The sequence below is a fragment of the Dermacentor silvarum genome, chromosome 10 (genome assembly GCF_013339745.2).
Source record: "Dermacentor silvarum isolate Dsil-2018 chromosome 10, BIME_Dsil_1.4, whole genome shotgun sequence".
NCBI lineage: Eukaryota > Metazoa > Arthropoda > Arachnida > Ixodida > Ixodidae > Dermacentor > Dermacentor silvarum.
In genome coordinates this window covers 13,610,669-13,632,214 of record NC_051163.1, presented here as the reverse complement: position 1 = coordinate 13,632,214, position 21,546 = coordinate 13,610,669, and the positions used below count along the sequence as shown (strand labels likewise).

General features: G+C 45.9%; 2 protein-coding genes across 2 annotated transcripts in view; one reads left to right on the top strand and one right to left on the bottom strand.

Annotated features, from left to right (window-relative positions):
* The first annotated feature begins 4,594 nt into the window (after window positions 1–4,594).
* LOC125940851 (uncharacterized) lies at window positions 4,595–6,385 on the top strand. Its single transcript, XM_049657460.1, has 2 exons — window positions 4,595–6,261; window positions 6,377–6,385. Exons 1-2 carry the CDS (start codon window positions 4,864–4,866, stop codon window positions 6,383–6,385), a joined length of 1,407 nt encoding a protein of 468 aa, XP_049513417.1. The 5' UTR covers window positions 4,595–4,863.
* A 183-nt stretch (window positions 6,386–6,568) lies between these two features.
* Window positions 6,569–21,546, bottom strand: part of LOC125940850 (calcium-activated chloride channel regulator 1-like) — a 146,212-nt gene continuing 131,234 nt past the window's right edge. The window contains exons 9-15 of the mRNA XM_049657459.1: window positions 15,778–16,077; window positions 12,224–12,448; window positions 10,173–10,440; window positions 9,894–10,076; window positions 8,796–9,083; window positions 6,944–7,537; window positions 6,569–6,582 (exon numbers count right to left, since the gene is read on the bottom strand). Coding sequence (XP_049513416.1) covers window positions 6,569–6,582; window positions 6,944–7,537; window positions 8,796–9,083; window positions 9,894–10,076; window positions 10,173–10,440; window positions 12,224–12,448; window positions 15,778–16,077 — 1,872 coding nt within the window. The remainder of the gene's footprint in view (window positions 6,583–6,943; window positions 7,538–8,795; window positions 9,084–9,893; window positions 10,077–10,172; window positions 10,441–12,223; window positions 12,449–15,777; window positions 16,078–21,546) is intronic.

The window sequence follows — 21,546 nt, the reverse complement described above, 5'->3', positions numbered from 1 at the left end:
GGTACCGCATACGACGTTCTGCCTCCTTCGCTCTCATGCCGGTCGGCACTGTTGCGAAAGTCCGACTGGTCCGTGGTGTCCACGAAGGTTCCATGTATGGTGCCGTGCCAGGTGTCGAGAGGAGGAGATATCCAGGGAGATTAGAAAACTGTTTTATATACACTGTACATGGTATTTTACAAGAAGGGCTCCATGATATTGGAGCCGTCTACGTGCTAACATCTTTGCATGTAGTAGCGTTTACATCTCTGAGCGTTCTCCATGGTCGAGCGTTCTCTACATGGTCAAGCCTGAAGCCTCTCAACACTCAAGTCCCCTGTTTTATCCCTTTCGTTTCCCTCTTTCACTCGACGAGGGAATACACTGTAGTTCTTTTAGCCAATCAGCATCTTGGATCGGGTGGCCGTATCCCGCACGTGATGTGTCGTCGTTTCCCGCCGGGCTCCGCCTCCAATCTTGCTAGGTCGCCCCCGAACGCAGGCAGCGGTTGACACCTTGGAAACCGAACGTTGATGTCGTTCCCCCGGGATTGCCAGACACTGGCCCCCTTCAAGATTCGCCTCTCCACAGCGGTCAGTTCGCGGAACCAGGGAGGGCGGTGGCTGTCTCGAAAGGGCGCCAGGCCTCGTCGTGGTTCGGGCGGCGCTGGTAATTCACGGAACCGCACCAAAGGGGCGACGCTGCCGTTTAGCGACGCATGAGGTAGCCCGGAGACCAACTGCTAATCCCTCAGTCCCAGGTGACAATTCTCGGCCGCGAGAAAGGGCGCCAGGTTGGCGCGTCTGAGTCGGCGCCGGCCTCCTTTGTCCCGAGGGACCGCCAGACACAACAGCACTCAGTGAAGCCGACACTAGGATTCATTCCTAGACTACACCATACCTAGACGTAAAGCCCAGACCACACGTACGCTTGCGGACGCGCCCACGCATGCGCAGACGGTGCGGCACGGCTCGTACGCGTCGAAATGCGGTGCGATCTCCGTGATCAGCTCCTCTCTGCATCGCGTAGGCGCGCCTGGCATAGCCTGGCTACGCAGCGATGGCGCGGTACATTCAACTCTCAGTTAAGCAGATTTATACCATGCAGTAAAGTGCTTCCTCTTCACTTGTTGTGCTGATTTAACAGCTCTAAAAATATAACAATTACGTTTATAGATATCAAAGCATTTTGAAACACTGTCAACAACGAAGTACGAAGTGGCGTCTGCCAAGGCGTCAACGAGTGAGGCCAGGTGTGAGGCCAGTAAGCGGGCGCTGTCGCGCGTATTTGTGGATGCAAACCTTCATTCCTTGCTAGGCGCGGCAGGCGCAAGGCGCGTAGACGCGAGCTTGCGCGCCTCAGTTGCGCAGTAGCCAAGTATGACGCTGCGCCGGAGCCGCTTGATAGCGCCTCTCATTTTGCGCGCATGCGCAGAGCTGGGGTATACATATAGCACGGCGTTTGCCAGTGTGGTATAGCCATGGAGAAAGTGAGCTAAATTGATGCTCAGCGGCGCAGATGAGCGGAGAAGCTTAACTCACCGGATCCTGAAGTAGTTGCCTGGCAATTAGCGGTTGAGCGTAGGAAGAACGAACAGAAGAAGGTGTTGGGGCCATAGACATGGCAGCGTTTTACTACACTGACCACCGAGCCGTCTTTGTGGCAATAGAGAAGCAACCAGACGTTAAGCAAAAATAAATAAATAAATAAATAAATAAATAAATAAATAAATAAATAAATAAATAAATAAATAAATAAATAAATAAACCTGTGTCACATTATGCGTATACCGTGTGTGTACGTCATTGAAGCAGCAGTAAGCATGATAATAAAGGTAATCCTAGAACACCAGGAAAGCTAACAATAACGAGCTGACCCTTAGCTCACGCTACGTATATCCTGGCATAGCCGAGCTAAGCCAGTGCTAATTTTTTCCCTCGACTTTGGGTTTTTGCTCCCATTTCCCGACTATCCGGTGATTTGTTAGGCGCTAAAGTTGGGCACCGGTTAAGTGCCATACGGGATATCAGAAAGAAGCTGTTATCCTATGTTCTTCTTCATTAGCTATATCGCTCCTGCTATGTAAACGTACACTGTCATTGTCGCAGAGTATTTCTTAGTGACCGCTTCCATTTTTACTTTCTTTTTCTTTGTAGTCCTGCCACTCGCTTTCCCATTTGGACAAATGAACTATCCTGACAAATAAATAGCTTATTATTTCATTCATTCATTCACATGCAAATTTCACCTCTGTCATTCAGAGCTCACTGCGGCCGTGCTGCAAACGAACAATCTTGTCTGATAACTTTTCATGCGTTTGGAACTTCAATCGAGTCTCTGTGAATGATCTCGTTTGCAACTAAATGGGCTGCAGTTTTAGAAAAGCCGCAGGCATGCTCCGGCTGCTCCATCATGGCCGCCATTTATTGAGAAGAACATTTCCTGCTTTGGTTGCTGCTGCAGCAGGTTAACTTTCTTAATATTTATGGGATATGCCGTAGAGATATGTCGCTGATAAGGACAAGCCTGCTAAATACTGTTCAATTTTGCATTGTCATCATGTGAGCTCCATTTCAGCAGCACCGCGTTACCCATTAGTGGTGCAGTGATCGAATTTTCTGCGTTTCTAAAAGTTATTCACAACTTGTTTTGCATTATGATGTTAACGAAAACTATCATTGGCATATGGTGAACTAACTACGAAAAAGCCTGATCGTGTTCTAAGATCTGACTCGTGATTTCATGCTGTCCACATACAATGACCAGACGCGGCAAGTGACACGCCCAGCAGCCCATACAGCAGCCCATATTTTACGATTTTCGTTTAATTAGCACACAGACGAATCACTTCATCCATTTGTTGCTCAAGCATTGAAATAAAGGTCTACAGTCGAAGCAAAACAGAAAGTTGAGCGGGTATTTATTGTCAAAAATGTTGTAAAGGCTCGGAATCTGTAAAGGATGGTGAAAGCTACATGTGGTGAAGGAATAGCCTCGGCCTTTCTTGTTATATATGATGCGAGTTCAAAAAGAAACCGAACCTTTGAAATAACGCGCCAACCGACAGAAGGAGCGTGCAGCGACTTCTGAGCGCACGTAGCGACAGGTTTAGACAATAAAGTGACATTTGGCACGTTTCGCTCAAACCGTAAGTTGGCGAGCTACAGCTGCTGAAGTGAGCACGTGCACAAACTGTCCGTCGGTTTAGTACGAAAGAGACAATTGAAGAGCTTGAAGGACAACGTGTGCCTGTGAAATTTTGCTGAAACCTTGGCAAAGCTTTCGCAGACACATTTATGGGTTTATGGCTATGCTATTGAAACGAAGGCGCAGTCATCTTATCGTCCAAAAAAAAAATTGAAGTACACTTTGTAAATTCCAAAGTGTGTTCGGCGAAAGCCTGTGCCCATTCGACTGACTACCGTCGCATGCGCATTCGCTCATTCTTCTTCCGGCGTTTGGTATCGGGGGAATCCACATTTTTGGGGCGCTTCTCCGAACCGCTTGCCGTGGAATCATCATCGGGCCGTTTAGGAGCCATCCGACCAACCCGACTGCTGCAACGAGGCGTCTGACGAAGGAGCGTTGCCGCGCGCGCCGCTGTGGCATCACGTGATTGCTGAGAGAGCGTAAGGGGGGGAGAGTCCACAGGTGTGGCGGCGCAACTGTTGCTATGCGCCGCTGTGCCATCGTATGAGGCCACAGCTGGCACCGTTCCAGGGCACGGATGGACGGACGGTCGGACGCCGCGAGTATGAGCCATTAAAGGCTTTCGCCTTAAAAGCACGCATGAGTAGGTTAAAGATCAAGATGGCATTGGTTGTGTTTCTTGAGTGCAAAGGCATTGTCAATCAGGAATTTGTACAACGTACGTGTTGAGATGGTAATCAAGGAAGTCTACAAGGGAATTCTAGCGCGTTTGAAGGATGTTGTGCGCAGTAAGAAGCCTGAATTGTGGGAAAACTAGACTTCGGTGTTGCATCATGAGAATGCGCCGCCTCACGCGTCACTCCTTGTCCACGCTATGTAGCAAAACATCACACTCCCGTTGTGCCCCATCCACCGTATTCTGCGGACCTAGCCCTAGCAGACTTTTTCCGGTTTTCAAAACTTAAAACCACGTGGAAAGATTGTTTCCGCACCATACAGGAGATTCTGGACAATGCGATACGAGACCTGCGTACCATCCCAGAAAGTCTGTTGCAGGAGGCTTTCCATAAATGGAAGAAACGATGGGCACTGTGTATTGCCAGTAGAGGGGACTACTTTGAGGGGGTGAATGCTTAAAATGTTGCACAATAAGCAATAAAGATGTGATAGCAAAAGTTCGGTTTCTTTTTGAACGCACCTTGTATGTATATATTTAACCTAAGTCACGCGGTTGACTCTTGTACTTTCCGTGCTCTCCGAGAAGAGCAGCGGTAGTTTCGGCCATTTTCCCGTTTTATATTGATTAATAGAGCAACCAAGATGGCGGCTACGGCAGCCGCAATGGCTCCGCCAATCGGTACCCATTTTGACAGTGTCAAAAAAACAGTTAAGCTAGAAGTACCCGCCCCGGCGGTGTGATATCCATTTACATTGGAAGTTGAAGCTTCCGTAGTGGTTCGTCCTTGATTGCTTGTTTCTTTTGCAGTCCTTGGAAGTGTCGCTGGAGATAATGTAGTCGTCAGAAGAGCGGAAGTTGTGGGGAGTTTCGTACTAGGTGCTGTAGTTGACATACCTGTGGTGACGTGACTTGGGGATGCTTCTGTAGTTGAAGGACGAGGGATTGTAGCGATAGAGTTCGTTGTAGGGCCTTCTGTCGTCGTGCTGATTTCAGCGGTCGTAGTTAATGCGTCCGTTGTAGCGCATTCTGTCGGCGGAGTGATTTCAGCGATCGTAATGGCGGCGTTCGTTGCAGCGCGTTCTGTCGGCGTGGTGAATTCAGCGGTCCTAGTTGCTGCTTTCGTTGTAGAGCGTTCTATCGATGTTGTGATTTCAGTGGTCGTAGTTGCTGCGTTCATTGTAACGTCTTCTGTCGGCGTGGTGATTTCAGCGGTCGTAGTTGTTGCTTTCGTTGTAGCGCGTTCTGTCGACGTGATGATTTCAGCTGTCGTAGTTGATGCGTTCGTTGTAGCGCGTTCTGTTGTCGTGCTGATTTCAACGGTTGTCGTTGATGCGTTCGTTGTAGCGCGTTCTGTCGGCTTCGTGATATCAGTGTTCGTAGTTGCTGCGTTCGTTGTAGCGTGTTCTGTCGGCGCGGTGATTTCAGCGGTCGTAGTGGTTGCTTTCGCTGCAGAGCGTTCTGTCGATGTGGTGCTTTTAGTGGTTGTAGTTACTGCGTTCATTGTAACGTCTTCTATCGGCGTGGTGATTTCAGCGGTCGTAGTGGTTGCTTTCGTTGTAGCGCGTTCTGTCGCCGTGCTAATTTCAGCTGTCGTTGATGATGCGTTCGTTGTTGCGCGTTCTGTCAGCGTCATTTCAGCGTTCGTAGTTGCTGCGTTTGTTGTAGTGCGTTCTGTCGTCGTGCTGATTTCAGCGGTCGTTGTCGATGCGTTCGTTGTGGCGCGTTCTGTCGGCGTCATTTCAGCGTTCGTAGTTGCTGCGTTCCTTGTAGAGCGTTCTGTCGTCATCCTAATTTCATCGGTCGTAGTTGTTGCTTTCGTTGTAGCATGTTCTGTCGCCGTGGTGATTTCAGCGGTCGTAGTTGCTGCTTTCATTGTAGCCAGTTCTGTCGGCGTGGTGATTTCAGCGGTCGTATTTGCTGCGTTCGTTGTAGCACGTTCTGTCGGTGCGGTGATTTCAGCAGCCGTAGTTGCTGCTTTCGTTGTAGTGCGTTCCGTCGGCGTCAATTCAGCGTTCGTAGTTTCTGCGTTCGTTGTGGCGCGTTCTGTCGTTGTCCTCATTTCAGCGGTCGTAGTTGTAGCTTTTGTTGTAGCGCGTTCTGCAGCCGTGGTGATTTCAGCGTTCGTAGTTGATGCGTTCATTGTAGCGCGTTCTGTCGCCGTGGTGATTTCACCGGTAGGTGTTGCGCGTTCTGTCGGTGCGGTCATTTCAGCAGCCGTAGTTGCTGCTTTCGTTGTAGCGCGTTCTGTCGGCGTCATTTCACCGTTTGTAGTTTCTGCGTTCGTTGTAGCGCGTTCTGTCGGCTTCATGATTTTAGTATTCGTAGTTGCTACTTTCGTTGTAGCTCGTTCTGTCGTCGTGCTGATTTCAGCGGTCGTTGTGGCGCGTTCTGTCGTCGCCCTGATTTCAGCGGTCGTAGTTGTTGCTTTCGTTGTAGCGCGTTCTGTCGGTGTGGTGATTTCAGCAGCCGTAGTGTCTGCTTTCGCTTTAGCGCGTTCTGTCGGCGTCATTTCAGCGTTCGTAGTTTTTGCGTTCGTTGTGGTGCGTTCGGTCGTTGTCCTCATTTCAGCGCTCGTAGTTGTTGCTTTCATTGTAGCGCGTTCTGTCGCCGTAATGATTTGAGCGTTCGTAGTTGATGCGTTCGTTGTAGCGCGTTTTGTCGGCGTGGTGATTTCACCGGTCGCAGTTGCTGCTTTCGTTGTGGTGCGTTTTGTGGGCGTGGTGATTTCAGCGGTCATGGTTGATGCATTCGTTGTAGCGCCTACTGTCGTCGTGCTGATTTGAGCGGTCGTAGTTGGTGCGTTCGTAAAAGCGCGTTCTGTGATCGTGATGATTTCAGCGGTCGTATTTGCTGCGTTCGTTGTAGCGCGTTCTGTCGGTGTGGTGATTTCAGCAGCCGTAGTTGCTGCTTTCGCTTTAGCGCGTTCTGTCGGCGTCATTTCAGCGTTCGTAGTTTTTGCGTTCGTTGTGGTGCGTTCGGTCGTTGTCCTCATTTCAGCGCTCGTAGTTGTTGCTTTCATTGTAGCGCGTTCTGTAGCCGTAATGATTTCAGCGTTCGTAGTTGATGCGTTCGTTGTAGCGCGTTTTGTCGGCGTGGTGATTTCAGCGGTCGTGTTTGGCGCATTCGTTGTAGCGCCTTCTGTCGGCGTGGTGATTTCAGCGGTCATGGTTGATGCATTCGTTGTAGCGCGTACTGTCGTCGTGCTGATTTGAGCGGTCGTAGTTGATGCGTTCGTAAAAGCGCGTTCTGTGATCGTGGTGATTTCAGCGGTCGTGGTTGATGCGTTCGTTGTAGCGCGTTCTGTCGGCGGTGAGATTTCAGCTGTCGTAGTTGCTGTCTTCGTTGTTGCGCGTTCTGTCGGCGTGCTGATTTCAGGGGTGGTAATTGCTGCATTCGTTGTAGCGCGTTCTCTCGGCGTGATAATTTCAGTGGTCGTAGTTGCTGCGGTTGTGGTAGTCGTGGTGAGTAGTGGAGGTGTGTAGTCGAGCAGCACGACGTTGGACGGTGTTGACTTGAGGCCGTCTTTGTTAGTGGCGAGAGCTGCAACGTAAGCATTCCACGTGGATGCACCGTCCTGCTGAGGCGTGGCCAAAATGATGGGCAGAGACACAATGATGGCGTGCTCGAGGCCTCGTTCGGTCACGTTGAATTCCGAGATTTTTGTTTGGCTCCGGAAGTCCGATTTCAGCTTCGCGTAATCCTTACTGGCTCTGATCTCCACTGATGATGCTGCGAAAGAAAAAGCCTTTAAAACAAATGAACATTATTTGTACATATGAGATACAGAATAAAGCCAAATAACTCTCCTTATTCGGTATTCCGTCACAAGGCGAATTTAGTCAACTGTCCTTTTATGTTTTGCTTATAACAGTATACTGCAATGAGATTATTTCAAGTTCTCTGTAAAATATCACATCCTAGTGCCACTAGACATTCACCTCTTACGAGTAGGAGAACTGAATTTTTGTGATCCTTCTCAGACAGGTCGTGGCTTCAATTACACCAAAGAAAGTAGTCATATACGGATGCCAGCTATTATAGCAAGTACGATGATAGCCAAGTCGGTGGCTTATGACAGTAAGCTATTATCAACGAAGAGCGTCTCGAAGAAGGCGACAGGTGTGCTTTTCCTTAATGCTTTTTTTTACATAGGCCGTGTTTTGGTCGCGTAATACAGACAGTACTCGAATACCTTGCCATTGTGTAGGGGCTGCATGTTCGCTATCATCTGCGTGCGCATTCTGAATTTGTATGCTGATCGAGGTCGGGCTAACGGCAACATACAGGCTGTCGCGCCCAGAACTGGGCTGGTCAACGTCTTTCTTTTCTCTTTTTTTTTTCGCAAGCTCTACCTCCTTGTTTGCATGCTGTTGGTAACTCATGCTGACAATTTGACAGTGCAAGTAAAAGACAAGTGCAAAGAAAGCGTCAGGGCGAGCACTAAGGGTCGTCCTGTCGGTTTCTTTTCTGCTTCTTCTTTTTTGTCTTCATCTTCGCGTTGTCCTTGCGCTGTTAATCTGTCAGCTGTTTTATTTCTTTGTGCTCTTGCTACATTATTGCCATAGGCAAATGTTCCTTTCTCATCTCGTACGCTTGGAATGTCACGTGCTTGTGTAACCGCCTTGCTTTCGAAGCTCAAAGAGATATTGAAGTACGAGGCGCCGTCTCGGCCAAGAAGCAACTACGTTCTCATGCCTTGCAGCACGTGCCCATCAACTTTTCTTGTGATGTTTTTAATCTGCAATTCGGTGAGTACGCGACCCAAAGTTCGAACACTTGAAGTAACTTGTTGAACTGTGATGCTGAAGCCTTTATCAACTGAAGTCGGAGCTGTCTGTTTACAGCCTCACTGATAGTACAAGTAAACCGGACAAGGTGCTTCCTCGGCTCCAGCTTCTATAAGCAGCCCTCTACTTTTCACGATACTAAATATTGCTGAAATATTGACTAAGCACAGATGTAACACTCTTACAAGGTCAATGCTAACCTTTGCCTGACGTCAAATGAGCTCCAGGCCACGTAAACGTTAGTTCCACCTGCAGAGTGCCGTTCTCTCCTGGACGTGTATCAGCCACGGCAAGGTCCCGGATGTTCCCCGGAGGCACGTCACTTTCGAAAATTGGCTCTGTCACTTGAAAGGAGCCTCCTGAAGCAGCTCTCTCGAAAGGGTCGACAATTTCAATGATGGTAGCGTTGTCGGTGGTGGCTATGGCCGTTGTGTTGACGAATTTGAAGTCGCCTATTGGATGCTCAGACGCAAAGTCAAGGCTTGCACCTGCGAGTTTTTAGTAGTAAGGTGGAGCTGTAGTGCGTTGCTCGAACAAGCCGCAACACTAAGGGACGCTTAGGTGCACACACAAAGAAAGAGGCGTGTCTTCACGCTTTCCCGTATTTGTCGTTTCATTCTCCACGCTATTGGAACATGTAGCAGCGACGGAGATTTCAGAGGGAGAATGTTATAACTCGAGACGTTGGCAAAAGTTACCTCGCAGCAGACGCGGCTGCAGATGCAATGAGTAAGTTTTCTCAAACATGCTAAGCTTGAAATATGTTATCAGTTTAAGACCAAATATAAAAACCTTCCTACGGCTATTATGGTACGTTATTGTGATATCAAGCGTCATATATAATAATAATATTATATTATAATTATATATAAATAAACAACATGGATATTGTTTGATATAAACAATTAGCTTATAAATCTAGTGAAGCCATTAACGATCTGAAATTGTTTCTGCTGTTTGTACTGCTAAGTTGGAGCAGAACATAAAAAAGGTTGGTCGCTTGACAACCAAGCTTGATGACCTATTTGGTATTTACTGAGAGATATGTCGTTCAGCGAGCTTTAAAAGCTGGTAAAACGGTATTGAATTAAAGGCAAAGAAGCAAAATAGACACACTCAGATATTTACACACTGAATAGAAGAAGGAAATGATCATATCAATAAACATAACCATATAAAACACGCAATGATGTGACGTGTGGTGCGACAATTTTTTTTTTCACCGACTTTTCACCGACAAGCCATATATCCTCATCTTTTCAACTGCCGAGAAAGCTTCACACGCGTTTTACACTTACCTGTGCTCTCGTCGCTCGTATTATGCGTGGCTATGCCGAAGGCGCACGCAGAGCTGTCCATTGGGTACGCCAGCCGAGTCCCATTCTGGTGCAAAACGTGGGCAGTCACGGTGTACCTTCCTTTCCCAGTGAATTTTGTGAAGTAGCCGCTGTACGTTCCATCGCCGGCGTGGTTGTCGGGTTCTGATATCACGCGATAATAGCGTATGAGCTTGATGTTATCATCTTACAGCGGGCATATAAGCCCGCAGGTCACGTACAGCTTGCTCGCAAACTCACCTCGTCCGTCGTCATGAAGCTGAAGCATCGACTCGCGCCCGGCTTTCGGCCCGCGTACATCGGCGAATACAGAGGCGCCCAGGGCAACCTTATTTCCTCTGCTTATCTTGGCATAGACGACTGCTGCATCTGGTCGGTCCACCAGCATGTTGGCCATGGTGCAGGAGAGTTGAATCGGCTCTACGCCTTCTCTCCTGGCTTTAGATTTCACCTGAATGTTGATCTCCACTTTGGCAGAGCTAATTAGGTGAAGGATCCAAGTCCCAACCTTCGGAAAAGAAAGACATGGTTGTGCGTCTCTACGTACTTCTGGTTCATCACTGTACGTGACATGCTAGGACTATCATTGTTGGCGACATAATACTGTTACAGTTTGAAGCACCTATTGGCTACCTAGCACCAGCAAAAGGCAGCGGATAGGAAGTGAAGTTGGGGTCACAGCTGTCTTCAAAAGTTCTATGGCAATTAGTAAAGATCACACTTGGCAATAACGCATACGCGCCTTCTTTGGAACTGCTGGAGTGCCACGGCAGCGTAGCGTAAGCTCGTATTTCTTCATGATGTTCACAATTTCGTAGGGCCACAGTTGCAATGAGAACCTCAATGCACTGTCCGAAGATAGTTCTTATACACGCTTAGCAAAGCCTGGAAGTTTGTAGGAATTATTATAATATGGCTTTCATAGAATATGAAAATGCATTTGATTCAGTAGAGATACCAGCACTCTAGAGGCAATGCGTAATCAAGGAGTACAGGAGGCATACGTGAATATCTTGGTAAATATCTACAAGGATTCCACAGCTACATTGGTTCTCCACAAGTAGAAAATTACTTATCAAGAAAGGGGTCAGGCAAGGATAAACAATATCTCCCATGCTGTTCACTGCATGCTTAGAAGTATTCAAGCTCTTAGACTGGGAAGGCATACGGGTGAGGATCAATGGCGAATATCTCAGCAACCTTTGGTTTGCAGATGACATTGTCCTGTTCAGCAACAATGGGGATGAATTACAATGAATGATTGAGGACATTAACCAAGAAAGTGTAAGAGTGGGGTTGAAGATTAACTTGCAGAAGAAAAAGATAATGTTCAATAGCCTGGCAAGGGAACAAGAATTCAGGATCGCCAGTCAGCCTCTAGAGTCTGTAAAGGGGAACGTTTATCTAGGTCAATTACTCACAGGGGACCCTGATCGTGTGAAGTAAATTTACAGAACAATAAAATTGAACTGGAGTGCATACGGCAGGCATTACCAAATCCTGACTGGGAGATTACCACCGTCATTGAAAAGAAAAGTGTACAATCATTGCATTCCACTGGTGCTAACATATGGGGCAGAAACTTGGAGGTTAACAAAGAAGCTCGAGAACAAGTTAAGGACTCCACAAAGAGCGATGGAACGAAATATGTTAGGCCTAACGTTAAGAGACTGAAAGAGAGCGGTGTGGATCAGAGAGCAAACGGGGATAGCCGATATTCTAATGGACATTAATCGAAAATAATGGAGCTGGCAGGCCATGTAATGCGTAGTATGGATAACCGGTGGACCATTAGAGTTACAGAATGGGTACCAAGTTAATGGAAGCGCAGTAAAGGACGGCAGAAAACTATAAGTAGGATGGGAGGTGATGAAGTTTGGAAATTTGCAGGCGCAAGTTGGAGCCAGCTAGCGCAAGACAGGGGTAATTGGAGATCGCAGGGAGAGGCCTTCGTCCTGCGGGGAACATAGAAATAGGCTGATGATGATGTATGTTATACAATGGGCATTTTTTCACAAAGCGCCACCTCTGTCAGATAGGGCTGCAAAACGCATCGTACCGACGGCGAGCATGTCGTTCATGAATGTTTCCAAAGCTGCTCTTCACCACGACGTCTCTTGCTGCCAGTTCAACAGTTACTTATTTACAAAACATACGCGGGTAGTCTACTATAGGCCTGTGCTTCACACTTCTACCTCAAATATCGTAATTCACATTGAGGCAAAAAATTGGCCATTTTTTTTTTAAAGATGAAGAGTTCTGTAAAGCATCAATATATCCGGCTAGCTTACCTCTGCTGGGCTTGGTATGGCTATGGCAATGCCTGCCGCTATCGAAGTCTTGGTGCAGGCTTGACATCGCTGCCCACTAGGGTCGACAAGCCACGACAAGCCAAGTATCTTTTCCTTGTGACGGTCGTTAACCTTGACGTAGACTACTGTTTCATTACCAACGCCACTGTCCACTTGGAATGGCCACTTCAGCAACCTCCCCAGGAATTCCTCTGTGTTCACCAGCTATCCGAAAATGGAAAATCAACTATTAGGAGCGAGGTCAACAATGTTATAGTGCACAGCAAGTTGCTGTAGTACGTAACTTGAAGCATTAAATTTAAATGAATTCCCGGGTTTTAGGTGCCAAGACCAAGATATGATTATGAGGCGCACGTCGTAGGCGGCGGACTCCGGATTAAGTTTGACCATCTGGGGTTCGTTGACCTAAATCCAAGTACAGGAGCGATTTCGCATTTCACCCTCCATCGAAATGCCACGAACGGAAATTGAATCCGTGACCTCGAGCTTAGCAGCGCAACGCCGTTGTCACTGAGCCGCAGTTGCAGGTGCAATATTCAAGCAGTGCTTGGTAGAAGTGTCATGAGCGCAGCCTACCTATTTCTTTCCTTCGGGGTAAGCCAAATGTAAATAATAACAATAATAATAATAATCAATCAATCAATCAATCAATCATGTTTATTTAACGTGCCCAGGAACAACCCTAAGGTCTGAGTGTTGGCGCACGCATACATTACAAACCAAAAAACAAAACACTGCAGGGGAATATCATTAAAAAATAAATGAATAAAAATAAAAATTGTGAAAAGAAGAGAGTACGGACAGCAAAACGCAAAGTAAATACAAAAGAAAAAGAAGGAGAAGGGCACTTGAACAATGCATGAAATTATAACACAAGGCAAAGCTCGGAAAAGAACGATGAGAAGGAGTTATGAAAAATATCAAGTTCACGAAAGTAAGCGTTATAAAGACTCTGTATCCTGTGGACAGTTGAGTGTTCGTGATGACAGGCAGGAACATGGAAAGGCCTATGTTCTATGGTGATCTTGCGTGGGATACGAAACATGACACAGCTGAGTAGTTCGGGACACGTGAGGTTACCGTGAAGGAGTTTGAAGAGCTAATAATAATAATAATAATAATAATAATAATAATAATAATAATAATAATAATAATAATAATAATAATAATAATAATAATAATAATCAATCAATCAATCATGTTTATTTAACGTGCCCAGGAACAACCCTAAGGTCTGAGTGTTGGCGCACGCATACATTACAAACCAAAAACAAAACACTCGGAAAAATCATTAAACAATAAATGAATAAAAATAAAAATTGTGAAAAGAAGAGAGTACCGACAACAAAGCGCAAAGTAAATACAAAAGAAAAAGGAGGAGAAGGGCACTTGAACAATACATGAAATTATGAAATTAATAATAATAATAATAATAATAATAATAATAATAATAATAATAATAATAATAATAATAATAATAATAATAATAATAATAATTTAGAAAGGCTCGGTTTTCAACATTCCCCTCACTGTTGCCTAGAACCAAAGTACAGCGAAACGCCATCAGAATTGGAGGACGTTTAAGCTTCACGTTTAAGAGTGGAACGGGATAGCATTCAAAGATCCCTGGCTGCTTATCAGGCTTTTTCTCGTTTATTACAATCCGACGCTATCACGTCTGTAGGTTGCGGTTAAGTCGTACTTTACGGTTTTTCTGACGGATTTTAGTTTGAGAAATTCCGTTTTTGTTCACTAATGCCTTGTGCCGCGCGAAGGGCCCGCCCGTTCGGGGTGGTTCGGAATGATGTGCTTCGGCATAATTCTTTCCGCCAGACGCCGATGCTTACGCCGATGCCCGATTTTCTGCGACACAGCGCCCTTAACGCAACAGCGTTAAAATAATTTTTAAAAAAATCCTAGCGTAGCTTGCACTGGAGGCGCAATTAATGCTATAGAGACAGCGGAGCTGATAGGCACCTAGCTAGTCCTGGCTTTTGGGTTAGGCAAAGTACTACCAAGTCATCCCCAGCATTTTCCGGAAATTATGGATAATTGATCTATTATCGATTAGCTATTGATTGGCTATCGATTGACTATCGCACTGTATTGGACACGTATTTAGGCTAGGCTCAGCACTACCAAGTCATTCGCAGCATTTTCCGGAGTTTATTGATCGATTATTCATTACCTTTTGATTGGCTATCGATTGACTATCGCAATGTATTGGACACATATTTGGGCTAGGCTAAGCACTACCAAGCCATCCCCAGCATTTTCCGGAATTTATTGAATATTGATCGATTATCGATTAACTATTGAATGGCTATCGATTGGTTATCGGTGAATGATTAAGCTTAAGTAGTCCCAACCATGCTTAGTTAGACTTAGCCAGGCTCAGCTTTGCTAGTTCACAGGGGTATCTGCTATTGCTTGGACCCTTTCTGCACTACCGCCAGGATCGGTCCACATTTTTTTGTGGATGACTAACGGAATAACGGCCGGCTTTAACAGCTCTGCTGTTAATATTCAGAGCACTTCCCCTTTCGAGAAAATGGGGGTAAGCCGAGCTTGTGGCAAGACGACGCTGTCGCAGGCGTTCCGCTTCATTTGCCCTAAACTCAGGGTCGGCGGCTCTTCGCTGACGTATGGCCTCAACATCGCGCTCCCGCAAATCGGCATCAGCGGCTCTTCGCTGACGTTTTGCCTGGGCTTCGGAAGCCCTCACGCTAGAATCGGACGACAAGCTTCGCTGACTCCCATTTTCTCGACAGGGGAAGGACTGGTGATTTTCTCCCTTTGGGTCCCACGTGTGGCAAGGGTAGTTCAAGGGCGCGTTACAGGTCCCCGAGCCCACACGGGTATGAGCCATTGAGCTTGGACCCTTCCTGCACAATCACCAGGATCGGCCCACTTTTGCGTGTGGCACCACCGCCACCACCATCACCGCAGCCGACAATTGTGAGCCTATAATGCTTCGCTTCATGATACCAATAAATAAACACGAAAGAGAAATTTTTTGCGAGTGTAGTACCGTTACAGAATTTTCTTAAGAAAGCATGTGCCTATTCCAGCTTACGTGCTATTCTATGTGTAAAACAAGAAACTTGTAGAAATGTTAAAAATTAAAGACTTGGGTTGAAAATTCAAAAATTTCACAGCGGATAATGAGGGACGCCGTAGAGGGTGGGTCCGGATTAGTTATGCCCATCTGGGTTCCTTATCGCGTACTGAAAGCACGGTACACGAGAGTTCTGGCGTTCCATCAACATAGGAATGCGGTCGCCACAGAAGGGAATCACACCCGCGACTTCGTGCGCGGAAGCCCACTCGATCAGCCACCGCGACTGTTTATGGAAAAGTTCGTATCGTATTTATAACACTCGCAAGGGCTGTCGTGTTTTATGATGCCCGTGTTTCCCGTGGCTCGGAAATAAGCACCACTTGACGTTACCATGTAAGTACTACAGGCAAGCTAAATAGACGCACCTGCAATGTTTCCGAGGCACAGCTGGAGAATGCGATTTCATGCTTACCGTCTGTGCTCGGGAAGCCTGTTCCAGCGAAGACGTCGTCATGTCGACGAAAGCAGCCTCCATTTCCAGCGCCATGTTTCCCTGCATGTCTTGAAAGGCGTACGCTTTGCCCCGAGTCTCGGAGGCGAGTTTTTCAAGTATCTCCGCAGCCGTAGCGCCTACTGCCAGCGTACTCACTACGACCTTTGCTTTGAGGAGTGACGGCATTATGGACATGATTTTGGGACCCGTGTTCCCTTCTCCATTGCTTACCAGCACAATGATTGCGCCTTCTGTCGCCTCTCTGGAAGTTTCGAGATGCTGAAATCATGAATAACAGTTGTAAAGGTATTCTTGTCATCGGCGAGAATAGACTGTAGGAAAATCGACTCTCCCATCTCATCGTATTTTTCAGCGTTTAGATCAGTCATTTTTGATGAGTCGTTTCGAGGAGCTTTGATTGAGCGCGTTCAGACTCAAAAGTTCCTAGGCGTTATCTTTCACGATACACTGAGTTGGTGCAATCGCATAAACTTTGCGCCCCCATATCGCGGTCCATTGGTATAGTTGGAAAAATCAGATGCTTATTGCCCCTTTGGGTGACAAAGCAGCTTTACTACACTTTGGTTTACTCGCACATTCATTATTGCCTAATATTCTGGGGATCAACAACAAAAACAAATAAAGATAGTATTCACAGGCTTCAAAAAAGAATGTTCCGTATAATCAAAACAGTTCCGCGCCGAACGCCTTCTGCTCCACTTTTCCATAAGCACAGCATCTTAAAATTCGAAAATATATTTTATAAAAAACTAGCGACAGTCATGTACCATCAATTTAAATCGAACACAGATACATTTAAAGATGCTTATTCCCTGAAGACACCCGTACAACTTTAGAAAAACCACATATTACAGTGAAAGGATTTGGACCAACGACAGCAGGAAAAACCTGACATACCTTTATCCTTTGTTTCTAAACTCGAACAGGATCACCATGATCATAGGGAATAAAAGCCGGTCAGCAGCAATTAAAAAAAAAGGCTTATCTACTGACGATTCAAACATGACATGTCTTTTTTTTTCTTTCTCTTCTGCGTAAGATTTGCTTATCTTGTATACCTTTTTCGGAAATGTATTGTGCGCTAAAATTCAGTCGTGAAAATTTCTTTTGGTTAAGTTTTTCATATCGAGTGTGTTATTCTAGTTCACTTCTTAAAACCACGGCTTAGTTTTTTTTCCCCCACTGCATTTATGTATTAGAGCAGCAGGCTGAGCGATCTTCAATATTTATGTTGCTTTGTTTTTCACTGCATTTGTGTATTACATAGAGAGACATGCCGAGTGTTATGCAGTATCGTGGTCTGGGCGGGGATTGGCGCATTGTAAGTCATTCAGTTGCCTTTGCGCCAGCCCTTCTCGCTGAACCACTGGTAAAGATATGTATGCTTGAATTGATGAAATAAACATCCCACTTCCAACAAATATGACCCGCTTTTGACATGCAGTAACGTCTATCATCATGTACAACCTCTTTTTTTTTTCTTTTTTTTTTTGAGTGCGGGGGGTTGAACAGGCTACCAATTGACATTGTGCTTGTTGGTGATCGGCATGTTTTTGTTAGCGAGCTGAAGGTAATTCTGAACGCGTGATTAGTTATTGGTTCAGTGCACTTTCTTGCATATGTATTTCTTCTGGTTATATTTAATTATGCCGCTAGCTAGGTTTGACTAATGTCCTTCATTTGTGCGTCTATTATCGTAATTCACTCCCCGCTCCTTCCCTCCTGTTTAATGACCAAATGAACCTCTGAGGGTACTTGAATGAAAAATGAATAAATGAATGGAAGCAGTCATTAACAAACTCGCAGAAAGAAAGTACTATAATGAATCAATATTAGAAAATCAAAATGGAAAATTCCAAGGGTTGGCACGATCCTGTATTTGCCCATCGTACTTTTCTTCATAATAAATCAAAGAATCAGATATAAGTAACTTATTTCTTATTTATTGATTTATAATGACAGTTAATCGGAAATTAGTTTTAATTGCATTTAGTCGGCTACAGCATTGCGAGGTGATACTTTAAAAAGAAAGCATGTCAATACCAAACAACCAGAAAAACGAAGTAATAAATTACGACAACTTCAGTCATAAAATTATTTCACGGTGCTTTTTCAAGGGACGTTCAGAAATGTCCGTACCACATTCCTTGAGCATTTGCTTTACCAAAATATGTACTGGGTATATGTTGACCATAATTTGCTAGCTCGGCCACAAGAAGATAATCGTCCGCTAGAGTTCATTTATCCAGCAAGCCATTGATTTAGAAGATTATCTGGTTGGGGCGCGATTCGGTTTTGCAGAAATACAGTGGAATATAACAGGCAAAGGATAAAAAAAAGGCAAAGGCTAAGTTCGCCGGACATGTGGATAAAAAAAGAACACCCCATATCCACGAAGGGAGTGATGATGAGTGGGCGAAGCTAGGCCGGGGGATCATTCGGGCAAACCGCCGGAAGCGTTCTCCGGAAGCCTCCGGTCCCGGCTTCCGGAAGCGGAACTGGAAGTGGAACCGGAAGTCGGCTTCCGGTTCCGGCCTCCGGAAGACGGAGTGTGGCTTGGCGTGGTATATATATATATATATATATATACTGTACATTTGTACAATATATACAGCGCTTATATAGCCCTTGTGCACCGCAGCACCCCTAGCTACGGACGAGAGAGAGAGAGAGAGCGCGCGTCGGGAACGAGAGAGAAAGCGAGCACAGCTGCGCCTCTAGCGGGAGCGGCGAGTACTAGCGTGCCTACGACGGCGCGACGAGGGACAAGGCTGGACCCTAAGGACCTTCGCCCCTAAAAAACATGTCAAATGCAGTTCTAATAAGTGTATCACAGATGTCGAATAAACAGAGAAAGCAATCGACGTTGTGCTGATAACCAGTTCGACATATTTGACATGGAATTACCGATGGTAGACCATATGCTGCATACATACGACCACTTCATTGTTCCAAACGGCCTCAAATCTCGAAATACCGCTTCTGTAGAATAGAAACTGTTTACGGGCATATTTTTTGTGGTGAACAAGTTGCATACGCGTATTGTTTTCTGACGTTTATACACTTCCTGATCCAAGCTATAGAACTGCGTTTGCACTTCTCCGTAGAAGTTTGAATGCATCGTCAACATAGAAACTCGCTGCTGCTTACTCGAACAAACAATGCTGTGACACGCTGCGCGTATTTTAGAAGTATGCGCTGAATCTTCGTGAAATAAATGAATGGACTGAACCCTGCTTACCGCTATCGCTTTTATGAGGCCGCACCCGATGCATGTAGGTCCTTCGGTTTCCAGTCTCTTAATAGCACTCAGGAATCCGGGCTTCGTGCCAGCGTTCACCGGTGTGAGAGGGTGCACCACAGTCGCATTCTCACTGAACGTCAAGATGGCCAGTCGGCGTGAATCGTTGGCGATGTCAGTAACGTACCGCGTTATAGCCTCTTTTAAGAACTCCAAGCGTCTGTCTTCTAAAATAAAAAAGCGGTAACTGTCATTCATTTAACAAAAAAAAAAACGGCCTATAAACCCCAACATTCGCCCAGCCGTGAAGGTAGTGGCTTACCTGCATGCTGGACGAGACGTCCAGAACAAGCACGACGCGCGGCGTGTTATTCGTCTCTTGAGTTTCTACGAAGGAGATTTCGATGCGCTTGGAAATGTCTGGCTGTGGCAGCCTTCAAAACAGAGGCGGAGGGGGGTGAAAGATCAGTTGCGACTGAGCAGTAAATGCGAGAGAAATGCGTTAGCATTACGTCGTAATTCTTTGAGGTCCCGGATGCATAATTGAAGCCGCGTTCCCCACATTGTTCAGTTCACTCATCACAAGTCACCCTGCCTCTTCGACGACCGACGTGTAATTGGCGGTTATATATATATATATATATATATATATATATATATATATATATATATATATATATAATATATATACGTGGTTGTGTGTGTGTGTGAATAACCAATTTCGCAGTTAAAATACGAATCACTGGTTGATCTAGTAGAACCTACGACATCTATATTTAGGCATGTTTTTAACACTATATTGCATTATGCTGAAACTGTGACCGAATACATACCTGAGTAACCCTATACTCGGTTTCACCTTCCTGTAGCCCTGAAGTCTTGGTCGACCCGTCACTTTGCCCATCCTCATTTCGTCATACCTCTAACACCTAAGAAACATAGTCGGATAAGTAGGCTGGTGTCTTTTGATCGGCTGCAGTCCTGGCGTGTTTGAATAGTGAAGCTCGTGTTTCTCACAGAGCGCTCAAAGGGGCTTCCTGCATTGACAGGCAGTGGAATTCCGAAACGTCAGTCTAATATAGCATGACTAGATCGTTCGGTGCTGAACTGTTGACTAACCGCTATAACTTCTGCCTGAGTAAAGACAGCAAACTTTGACGCTTGTAGTCATTCAAGATAAGCTAAACAATGTACCTTCTGTATTCAACGTGCATGTGTAGGTTTAGACTGGCTTCTTTTCATTATTCCCGCCCCAGCGACGTAAAGCGCGTCCCTTTAAAATTGAGCTCTCGCAGATAAAATCAACGGAAAGACAGGGCGGTTAGCAACAGGATACCGGGTGTTGGCTACCCTTCACTGGGGAAAGAAAGAAGACCCACGAAAGATGGGAGAAAACGAAGCGAAGACTGAACAATGGAAAGTGGCTGTCTGGGCGTTGTGACACTGTGTCTTTAGGCACCGCATAATCACACGCAATCTTAAAATCCCGCTGAGACATACAGCGTCACAGAGGGCAGTGTCGCTCAAGCCTTGACACAAGGAAGCGCCATTGAAGAAGGAAACCAATATCTTACTCACTTTCGAAAGTCCGCATTGCCGCTGATCACTTCCCACGTGGACCTTTGTTGGCAAAGCCTATTCTGCTTGTTAGGAGCGAAAGGGTTGTGCTGAAGATTGCCGCCGGCATCGTCACAGAACTGGCTCACCTGTGAAAATGTCAGCGGAACGCGTTGCCGCCTTTTTAAGTCTCTGGCAATGCGGCCGTTTGCACAAGCAATTTTTGAAAGAAAAGAAGTTAAAGGCTCTCGGCCTAAATCTGCGACAGAAAGGACTTGAAATAGCAAGCTCAGCTTTCTCCCTTACGCAGTTCGTACTTGGTAATCTTAGTGGTCCATTTAGGCGCATTTTGACAAACTTGCGCTACGAATCGCGTATATAGTATCTGTGCCTTGACGAAATATCTGTGAATGTAGTGTTGCGCCATCTAGCATGCAGTCTGCGAATGATGGCTGTTGCCTCCAATATTTCGGTGTACACCTTTTCGTACGTAATCCTTCCTCTTGGCATGATTAGAGACATCGCACATAAGAGGCTTCGAGAGCCCCTCATGTGCCCCAGTCAGACAACCACTAAACCAAACTGTAAGCAAAACTTGCAATGAAATATTGCGCGATTACACATTTCAGGGGCTCATATGAGACAGAAGGGGAATCAGACAACACGATTCGTGAACTAGCTAATCCCCGCACATAGCAGTAGCAAGAAGTATGGTCTGTACTGTTTCAGATATTGAATCTGAAACAGTTTGAATAGTAAGCGTCACCAAGATTCCGGAGCAAGTATTCAGTCGTCACCGTGCAAAACTATCATACCTCACGGCTCTTTGCATGTAAGTGGAAAATATGTGCTTTCTAGGTTGAAGTAATGTCACTGGAGTAATGTCTTAAACGTCATTTCATGTCATTGCGGTGTGAGTTCACAATGTT